An 11,291-nucleotide genomic window follows, 5' to 3' on the forward strand; every position below is an offset into this window, starting at 1 on the left:
ATTGTTTTTATTTTCCTTGTCTGCAGAAGTAAAATACTTTTTTTATTTGCAATAATTATTTTTATCTCAAAATATTTGGCACAATACAACCTGATTGCATTTAAATAGGAGAATTTTTCAAACATCTTCAACAACAAAATTATAAATATGTTTTAATTATTCCCTATTGAAATGTAATATGTTGATGCTTTGATAAAATGAAAATAAATGTTTATTTCCTCTGTGTACATGTGAAGCTTAATTTTATGAAATATAAGCAGAATTTCCTATATACTGTGTTGTCAATAGTAATTGTAATTGTAAGTAAAGCTAATTTGCATAAGTTTTCATATGAGCATTGATAAAATCACTGCAAAAGTCAAGTCAAATTACATTTAAGGAATTACAGTACTGTAGTTGAAGAGTTGGTATTGTTGATTGGTGATTGGTGATTAAAACATGAAATTTTATTGGTAACAGGAAGCTGAGCCAGTACAATGGATACTTGCTACAGTTAAATCCCAATTAACGGCAGCAACTCTTCTTTAATACTACAGTACTGTTTTTCAGATTCTAATGCATTACAAAAAGAATTTACATGTTAGAGCTTGAAAAAATGTAAAAATTCTAAATTAATTAAAATTTTCATGCATGATTTTAGTGTAAAAACCTCATGGCTAAGCATGACTCATACAAATATAAACTTTTAAACTAAAAGTTATTCCATTAATTGTATAATTCAAATATAGATAATATCCCATGAAGCAGTTTTTTTGAGGTGTTGTTTATTTATCGACAGTATTGTATGAATGGAACATTTGAAGATTCCATAAATTCAATATGGCAGCTAAAGACGTGTCAATTTTTGATTCTATTCAAAGAAAAAAAAACTTACATAAAGATTGCATTAGAATTTTTTTATAACAAGCAAGACGTGTATTTTATTCTGAAGTTTTATTTGAAATTTTACTGTAGCAAAAAGATTTTTTTATTTTTATTCCTTATAAGGAAATGCTCATATTTGAACTGTGCATAAAAATGCATGTATATACAAATCGCTAGATTTAGTTTGGTTAAAGATGTTGTTTTTATTTTCAAGGATAAATAATGTTCATGCATATGTTATAAAACTGTGACATTTATTCAATGTCAAACCATGTTCTCTTTAGTACTATAAAGTTGTTTTGCAAGGAGAGAACAAATTTGTGCTCTGAAGATTAAGGTGAAAAACCAGGAGTTTGATTTAAAATTTTAGTAACAGGGTAGGACTAAGCTGTAGGGTCAAAAAATATTTTGATTTGACATTCAATATTTGGCTTTCTTTATTTATCTCATTTGACCTTGACAATTTGAGATAATGACGGTTTATCATTACAGTCAAACCTTGTTGTGTCCAAGTGGAAAGGGCAGTCAATATCTCTTAGAATTAACCAGGTTTTTGACTTACAAGAGGTTACTAATCTTTTTGTAAGTATGCTAGCATGTTCTGATTAACAAGGTTTGATTGTACTGCTTTAAAAATGTCTTAACAGTGTTACCAGCATTTTATATGTACAATTTTCAGTCTTTGAAAGTAGCGAAAGCACTTAGAATAGGGCAAGGACTATTTCAATGTACTTGTAAAATCATAAGTGGCTCTAAAATTATTTAAATTAATTGTAAATATTTTTGAAGGATCAGTTTATAAGAGTTATAAATAGGGATCACAATTGTTTCTTAGAGTTAATTTGTATTATATGTTTTGCCATGAAATAGTGATAAATTTATAAGCTTTTGTTTTATCTAATACAGTGTTTACAATTGGTTACAAAAGGTGCTTTACATGTGTTTAGTCTTTGAATGTTTTTATGATAATGTGCTTGAATATTTTCATTTTCCTTAGTGACAAACTTTTAAGTTCTGACTTATTGCACACTTAATCATTCACAAGCATGTCACCTCAGACTGCCGCAGATTTATCTTTTGATTGTCATATACTATGCATAGATTTCTAGTAAAGCAATGTTATTATATAAACTACTTTTAATAGAGGGCTGCAAAAACTTATACATTCTGAACAGCAAGTTATTGCTTTCATTATCTTTTTCTAATTAACATCAACTCACAATATTGAAATGTTTTCGAGAACTCATTACTGTTGAATTCAGTATGTGCATCAACATATTCTTTGTTTAAGGATGAATAGTGTGCATCATGCTTTCAAATACATAACTTGTCTGTCTAAGTTATAGCCCTTAATACCCTTTAATGCTGATTTTTACCCAGTTTTGTCTTTTTATGCCCCGCCGTAGCGGAGGGGGCATTAAGTTTTACCCTTGTCCGTCTGTACGTCCATATGCGTCCGTCCATACATACGTCCCAAAGTTGGTTTCCGTTCTCTAACTTTAGTTTGCCTCAACCAAATGTTATGAAACTTATACACAATGCTTATTACCACAAAACACAAATCAAGTTTGAATTTTGGTGGCTTCACTTTAACCGTTCTAGAGTTATGCCCCTTTACAAATGGAAAAATTGCTGAATTTTTCGTTTTCTGTAACTTTAGTATGCCTCAACCAAAAGCTACCAAACTTATATACAATGATTATTACCACAAAAAACAGATCAAGATTGAATTTTGGTGGCGTCACTTTAACCGTTCTAGAATTATGCCCCTTTACAAATGGAAAAATTGCTGAATTTTTCGTTTCCGTTCTCTAACTTTAGTTTGCCTTAACCAAATGCTACAAAACTTATACTCAATGCTTATTACCACAAAACACAAATCAAGTTTGAATTTTGGTGGCGTCACTTTAACCGTTCTAGATTTATGCCCCTTTACAAATGGAAAAATTGCTGAATTTGTTTCCGTTCTCTAACTTTAGTTTGCCTTAACCAAATGCTACAAAACTTGTACTCAATGCTTATTACCACAAAACACAGATCAAGTTAGAATTTTGGTGGTGTCACTTTAACCGTTCTAGATTTATGCTCCTTTACAAATGGAAAAATTGCTGAATTTTTCATTTCCGTTCTCTAGCTAAAGTTTTTTCTTGAAACTATCAAAGATAATGAAAAAATTGTATACAGAAAAGAATGAGCAGCAATACAAGATAAACTTAAAAGGCATTTTTTTAATGATATATACATACTATGATATTGGATACTTGCCTTTGTTGGAGATGCACATTGATTCAGGTGAGCGACCGGCTCTTTAGATTTACTAGTATTTAATCATTCTAAAAAAGAAAAAATTATTGCAGATTGCATTTACCTTCATGAACGTTTAGGACCATTTAAGGTTTAAGCTCAATCTGTTTTATTCTCAGATATTCTCAAACAGAGACAGTTGAAAACAAGAAATTACCTGCTGAATAAAGTAGTGGTCCTTTTCTTCAATGGTTACAAAACTTTTTTCCAAACATTAAGTGATTACTGTTTTTTCAAACCCAAACCAAAATATTCCATACGTATTGACATTTTATGAATATGATAAACTTTTAAGCTATCATGTAAGGATGTATGAAGGATGTGATCTATATTTCTTTCCAGATATATGTTCGAGCATTATTTGATTATAACCCAGAGGATGATGATCTGATTCCGTGTTCACAAGCTGGTGTTTCATTTAGTGTTGGAGATGTTTTACAGGTAAGTAGTCAGTAGTGGTATGGTCAAGTCAGGTGACAATTACAGGTCTGTTAGGTCAAAGTGTACAGGTAAAAAAGGCAAGTTTAAGTGAAGCAAATGATATGGGAGACAACTCTAACTGTAAATAGTTCTGCAAGGAAAAAACAAAAAAAATTTTATAATGCAAGTCTAGTTTATAACATTTAATAATTGCTATAACATTTGTATATTTGTTTAACAATTCCATGTAGAATCATTTATGCTTTGATTTGAATTATGTTTACTAGTTATCAACAAATATGTATTTATATTCCTCGATCTTGATATCTATATCATTAACAGGAAGCTTGATACAAAAATTTATGATAAAAGAGATGATTTTTCATTTCCTATCGTTAATTATCCATTTTTAGATGGTGACATTCCCTTGTCACTATCTTATGGTGTTTATATATCTCAACTTGTACGATTCGCTCGTGTATGTAACAACATATAAGATTTTAGCGAGAGAAATTTATGTATTGCTGAAAAATTATTACACCAGGGTATTCGAAATCATAAACTAGTCAAAACATTTACTAAATTTTATCATCGGTATAAGGACATCAAATATAACTCAACATGCAGACATCTTATATGTTCGGGTATTTCACATCCAATCTTTTATGGTAATGTTCTTTACAAAGCACTAAAATGTCAGTATTCACTTCAAAAGCTAACAAAACCTTTAAACAGACTTATTAAGAAGGGATATAGTTACGATACTGTTGTCAGGTCATTAAAGGTTGCATATTTTGGCTTTAATATTGATTCACTTATAGGGTCTTTGCATCGGAATTAAACATATTTATTCTAAAACCAGTTGTTGGCATGACACGGGTTATGTTCTTCTCATATATTTTATGATGGTATAATACTAAACCCCTAACAGGAGGGATTGTGCCTGATATTCATATGATGAAGACATAATCTTTCAATCAGTTTAATTGAGGTCTGGAGCTTGCATGTCAGTAACTGCTAGTAGTCTGTTGTTATTCATGTATTATTGTCATTTTGTTTATTTTCTTTTGTTTCCTATTCTGACATCGGACTCGGACTTCTCTTAAACTGAGTTTTACTGTACTTACTGTTGTACGTTTGTTTTTTCTACATTGGCTAGAGGTATAGGGGGAGGGTTGAGATCTCAAAAAACATGTTTAACCCCGCCACATTTTTGCGCCTGTCCCAAGTCAGGAGCCTCTGGCCTTTGTTAGTCTTGTATCATTTTTAATTTTAGTTTCTTGTGTATAATTTGGAGTTTAGTATGGCGTCCATTATCACTGAACTAGTATACATATTTGTTTAGGGGCCAGCTGAAGGACGCCTCCGGGTGCGGGAGTTTCTCGCTGCATTGAAGACCCATTGGTGGCCTTCGGCTGTTGTCTGCTCTGTGGTCGGGTTGTTGTCTCTTTGACACATTCCCCATTTCCATTCTCAATTTTATATATATGCTTACTTGGAAGTTCAGATTTTTTTTTAAATGAATTATTTTAGGTGTATGTTTCATTTTTTTAATATTTCTAAGAAAAAGACATAGTACATAAATCAGATTTAGTTTTCTCCCTTGAATTGTATTACTGTTGTCATTTCGGGTCCTTTTATAGCTTACTATACAGTATGAGTTTTGCTCATTGTTGAAGGATATACAGTGACCTATGTTTGTTAACTTCTACGTCATTTGGTATCTGGTGGATAGTTGTCTCATTGGCAGTCAAACCACATATTCTTATTTTAGAATTTTAAGTATGAAGCAAATGCTCTTAATATTTGAAAAGCTCCAAAACACCAGATACTATTTTTACTCAATGCTGTTCCTGACCAGTTTTTTCGCTTTTCAAATGTTGATTAGTATGACTATGTGAGGATACTGTTTAACACTTTTAGCCTAATACAAAAAAGAAGTATATATTTTCTTCCAGATTATTAGCAAAGATGATTCCAATTGGTGGCAAGCAAAAAAAGTTGGTACATCCCCAAACTCTACTGACCCAGCAGGATTAATTCCTTCTCCTGAACTCCAAGAATGGAGGACAACAGTTTCTAGTCGAGAAAAACTGAAAGAAAACGCTGGTAATTAGATTGATTGAATTAGGCAATGTTTTGAAAGACTGATGTCAGGGAAGAGAATTGTTGAAATTATCTCCCTTGTACATGTGCAATGTTAAAAAAAGGGGGGGGTCTTATCCTTGCAGAAGTTCAAAATTAACCAAGATATGTCTCATTTTACTCATTTTAGAAAATAGTCTTGTCATAATTCATTATAGAGGTAATTGCAAGTTTTTGTATTCCTATTAAGGTGTGTAGATTGGAACCAAAAGTTCTTGATAAACTTATAAATGTGGTTTCTCTGAAATATAGTTCAAAATAATAGTATGGGTTAGTATTGAGTTAAAAAAAGTATTATCTGACTAATACAACAAAAGTTGAACAGCTTGTACATTTTGAATGTTGTGAACTGTAACACAAATCCTAATATTGATGAAGGAAGCATCAGATTTATATTGATCCTAAGGTGTCAAATTCTAATGATGAGGAAAAACAACAATACCATGTAATACAATACACAAATAATAAACATGATATCATTTATTCAAATTTTGTCAAGTTTGGGAGTTTTTCTGAGAAAATAAATAAATTGCTTAATAATATGATAGGCAACGTGGAAAATGATTAACCATTAAGCAATAACTATATACAGAGAAAGAGATGTGGTATAAATGCCAATGAGAAAACTATCCAACAATGAATATATTTTAAATCAAATATGTATCTAGCTGTTCTGATCTTTAAAAAAATCACAACTGTTTAGGACAAGCTTAGTTAGATAAGTAAAAGATCTGCTGATTCCATGTAGTTTATTTTTATCAGCAAGGTATCATCTATAGCTTACCATATAGCGTTTTTTTTTTCGTGGGTTTAAAATTTCGCGATTTAGGGGCATCAAAGTATATGAAAAATTTTGGTGTTTTTTATTTTGACGGATTCGTAATTCCCAATTAAATATTTTTGTGAATTCAAAAATGGTTGCAATTAAAAAAAAGTCATCAAAACAAGTGTCTATTGCTATGGTTGAATGATTTTTATACGACCGCAAAAAATTTTTTGTGGTCGTATATTGGTATGACGTTGGCGTGGTTGTCGTCCGAAGACACATTGGTTTTCACACTTTAACTTTAGTTTAAGTGAATGGATCTCTATGAAATTTTACCACAAGGTTCAATACCACAAAAGGAAGGTTGGTATTGATTTTGGGGGTTATGGTACCAACAGTTAAGGAATTAGGGGCCAAAAAGGGGCCAAAAATAAGCATTTTTGTAACTTCCAGACATAACTTGTGTGTTAGTGTATGGATCTCTCTGACATTGTACAACAAGGTTCCATATCACAAAAGGAATGCTGGGATTGATTTTGGGGGTAATTGCCTCAAAATTTAGGAATTAGGGGCGAAAAAGGGGCAAAAAACAAGCATTTTTCTAGTTTCATGACAATAACTTGTGTGTAAGTGTATGGATCTTTCTGAAATTGTACTACAGGGTTCCATATCACAAAGGGAAAGCTGGAATTGAGTTTGGGGGCAATTGCCCAAAACGTTTAGGAATAAGGGGCCAAAAGGGGGCCAAAAATAAGCATTTTTCTAGTTTCCAGACAATAACTTGTGTTCAAGTGTACGGATCTCTCTGAAATTGTACTGCAAAGTACCATACCACTAAAGGAAAGGCTGGGATTGATTTTGGGGGTAATTGCCTCAAAATTTAAGGAATTAGGGGCCAAAAAGGGGCATAAAAATAAGCATTTTTCTAGTTTCAGGACAATAACTTGTGTGTAAGTGTATGGATCTTTCTGGAATTGTACTACAAGGTTCCATATCTCAAAGGGAAAGCTGGAATTGAGTTTGGGGGTAATTGCCCAAAACGTTTAGAAATAAGGGGCCAAAAGGGGGCCAAAAATAAGCATTTTTCTGGTTTCCAGACAATAACTTGTGTTCAAGTGTATGGATCTCTTTGAAATTGTACTGCAAGGCATCATACATTGTAACACAAAGGGAAGGCTGGGATTGAGTTTGGGGGTGATGAATCATAAGGGGGTTCAAAAAATTTGAGGGGGGATTTTTGTTTTCCTTTTTTTTCTTTAAAATTTTCCATTTTAAATTGGTTATTTCTGATTTATATATAAAAGCAAATAATAATGATATGGTTTGAATAGGTAAATTAAAAAAAATTTAAGTTCTTAGACCACATTCATTCTGTGTCAGAAACCTATGCTGTGTCAAATATTTAATCACAATCCAAATTCAGTGCTGTATCAAGCTTGAATGTTGTGTCCATACTTGCCCCAACAGTTCAGGGTTCGACCTCTGCGGTCGTATCAAGCTGTGCCCAGCGGAGCATTTTATTTTTTTTAATACTTGACTTACATCTTATTTATTGATTATATTCGGATACAGTTAAACAAACAAAAGAACAATGGCAACTTAGGCATTATCACAGGTGTACAAACTTCTTGTAAATGATACAGTTGATACAATTGACTGGACCTTTGATGTACTAATGGGTGATGAAATTATCAAGAGTAACCTACAATTTTTATATAATAATTTGACACTTATTAATAAGATGAAATACCCCACAGAGTACCTTATACTCTTTAATTATTTGACACTAATTGATAAGTGTATACAGATTAATTAGAACTGGCGACGTCATAATATTATAAAAAGCATTTATGTAGAATGCACTTTTGCAATGAACGAACATAAACCGTTATTGACCTGCCGACTGGGAAAAAAAAAAATGGTTCACAAAACGCTTTAGCTAATGGAAAGTACTGAATGTATGCATAAACTTTTGCGGAACTTATTTTCGTGATTTTCGTTTATCCGCCAAAATAAGCGAAAATAAACACCCCGCGAAAAGAACCCGCTATACGGTATCTGGACTTCAAGGTCAGTGTGAGCTATCACTTGGTTTACACAGTCTTTGTCCATCTGTAACCTTAGGAAATTCAAAATCATTACAATTTTCTCAGAGCTTAAAGATTCTAGTTTTCAAATGATATTCCTGTCAATCAATTGACATAACTTCCATTAAGAAAAATAGACGAGAATGTCACGCTTCAATGAGATTGCAGCCAAGAAACTTACTCTCATTTCAAGAACCATAGATAATCTATAATTGACTCTCATTGTCCCCTGTGTGAAGCGTTGCAGGGAACATAGAAGTATGGGGTTCCGTGAACTTCCGTCCTTCCCATACAAAATGCAAAATTAATTCAACTGTCTATTTTGCAGAGAGAACAAAGGGAGGAAATTTAAAACTTTCCCCTTCCTGTCTTCCACAACTAAATAAAGGAAGATAATTCATTAATCTTTTTATTTCTGTAATAATCTGCTTACTGATAATTATTCTGATCAAATATACATCTCTCATAAAAATCTACCACTTTCTGTCTTTAGAGTCATGAAAACATCAAATGGTAGTGATATGAATCTTAAATAAATCCCAAAGCTAATTTCTGCCTCTGTCTTATACTTATGTAAGATCACTAATTTCACTTTCAACATTCCATTTTCCCTGTGTTTTACTAATTTCAATATATATTACTTTAAGGACCACTCTAGTAGTTTTTCAAAGAAAAAAGTAGAAAGATTAATCATGAAGAAATACCCTACACTTAGAATCTAAGTTCATACACCATCAACAATTTTAAAATTGAGGTCTGAGGCCAACTGTGAGAAAGTGATAATTTGATCATATTATATATACCTGTTTGTTTGTATTTCAGTGCATTGTTCATGGTTTGGAAAGAAGAAAAAAGACAAATATTTAGCAAAACATAATTCCATATTTGACCAATTAGATTTAGTGACCTATGAGGAAGTTGTTAAATTACCTGCCTTTATGAGGAAAACATTAGTATTATTAGGTAAGGTTTCTAGTTAGATTACCTGCCTTTATGAGGAAAACATTAGTATTATTAGGTAAGGTTCCTAGTTAAATTACTTGCCTTTATGAGAAAAACATTAGTATTATTAGGTAAGGTTCCTAGTTAAATTACCTGCCTTTATGAGGAAAACATTAGTATTATTAGGTAAGGTTCCTAGTTAAATTACCTGTCTTTATGAGGAAAACATTAGTATTATTAGGTAAGGTTCCTAGTTAAATTACTTGCCTTTATGAGAAAAACATTAGTATTATTAGGTAAGGTTCCTAGTTAAATTACCTGCCTTTATGAGGAAAACATTAGTATTATTAGGTAAGGTTCCTAGTTAAATTACCTGCCTTTATGAGGAAAACATTAGTATTATTGGGTAAGGTTCCTAGTTAAATTACCTGCCTTTATGAGGAAAACATTAGTATTATTGGATACGGTTCCAAGTTCAATGTATTGAGGAAAACATTAGTGTTACTGCTTATGGTTTCTAGATACATGTACAGCATTTAAATACAAAAGTTAATAGAATGATTTATTGTTGATTTTTCTCTGCTTAACATATTGTAGCAAATAGTACATGCATATTCGGTATGATTAAAAGAATGAAGAGGCAAACTTGAATCTAGTATTTCTTGGGATAAAGAAGAACTTTCAAGTGTTTATATATTTTACGATTTTATAAAAGGGAAAGATTTCCAATCATTGAATTGAATTGCTTTTTAGCGATGACTTTTCCCATGGTAGAAATCTGTATATCTTAGTTTGTGAATTTTATGATTATCTCTCCGTCTGGTATGCTTGCCAATGAGACAACAACAGTTTGCTTTTTATCATATTTGCATTTAAGTTTCAAAGGTATTCTAGATGTTTCACCTGTAAGGATATTGCAAAGTTTAATTACTAAAAGTTAATGGTGTCAATCAGTAGTGTACAATAGAACTTTTGATAAAGAATTTTTAATGACGCTTTCGTGTATATATAAGTAAACTGACATTTTTAATTTATATTTAATAGGTGCTCATGGTGTTGGAAGAAGACATATAAAAAATACATTAATAACAAGTCATCCAGATCGATTTGCATATCCTATACCACGTAAGTTCACAGTGTGTTAAAAACAGAAATTGTCTTACCCTTTGACTATGCTAGGGACATATTGTTTCATCGTTAAACAACAAGAAGGAAAGTTTTCAAATAAACTAAAGGATCTTTTCAAACTTGTACTTCTTGAATACTATTTATAACATAAATTTAGGATCCTTTAATTCAAATGAATGATAGTATAACATAATATAATCAGATCTGACATCACAATATGCTGTTTTACAATGTTTTCTGGTATTTTTTGCCCAACCTAAAATATAAATACAGTGTATGTCAGGACAATCATTCTTAACAATTATTGCAGTAAATGGATAATAAAATGTCTGTAATTTTTTTCTCGCCTGCGATGAAAGTCGCTTTTGTCACAGTATGCGAGACATAGGTATTACTATCCAGAGGGGGCTGCGTAAACTATTTGTATAAAGCTTTATATTTCAGAAGGTAGAATACCTATATGCTTCATACCTTGTATGCAGATACCTTATGTTACGAAGTTTCCGTCTGTCATATGCCTATTGTCCTTGACTTCATTTTCATGGTTCAGTGACTGCTTCAAAAAAAATTACAGTTTTTTTGTCATGTGAATTTCTCACTTATTATGAGTAATAGGATAATTATATTTGGTATAT

The 11,291-nt window shown here is 31.7% G+C and overlaps 1 protein-coding gene across 18 annotated transcripts in view; it reads left to right on the forward strand.

Annotated features, from left to right (window-relative positions):
• Positions 1–11,291, forward strand: part of LOC127739383 (peripheral plasma membrane protein CASK-like) — a 229,056-nt gene that overhangs the window by 207,450 nt on the left and 10,315 nt on the right. For 11 of the 18 annotated variants that reach the window (XM_052251086.1, XM_052251085.1, XM_052251088.1 and 8 more), the window contains 5 exons: positions 1,357–1,446; positions 3,511–3,609; positions 5,547–5,697; positions 9,409–9,549; positions 10,573–10,653. In XM_052251086.1, coding sequence (XP_052107046.1) covers positions 1,357–1,446; positions 3,511–3,609; positions 5,547–5,697; positions 9,409–9,549; positions 10,573–10,653 — 562 coding nt within the window. The remainder of the gene's footprint in view (positions 1–1,356; positions 1,447–3,510; positions 3,610–5,546; positions 5,698–9,408; positions 9,550–10,572; positions 10,654–11,291) is intronic. The other 7 variants (XM_052251094.1, XM_052251091.1, XM_052251095.1 and 4 more) reach the window with 1 other exon arrangement.

The sequence above is a fragment of the Mytilus californianus genome, unplaced genomic scaffold (genome assembly GCF_021869535.1).
Source record: "Mytilus californianus isolate M0D057914Y unplaced genomic scaffold, xbMytCali1.0.p SCAF_4, whole genome shotgun sequence".
Taxonomy (NCBI): domain Eukaryota; kingdom Metazoa; phylum Mollusca; class Bivalvia; order Mytilida; family Mytilidae; genus Mytilus; species Mytilus californianus.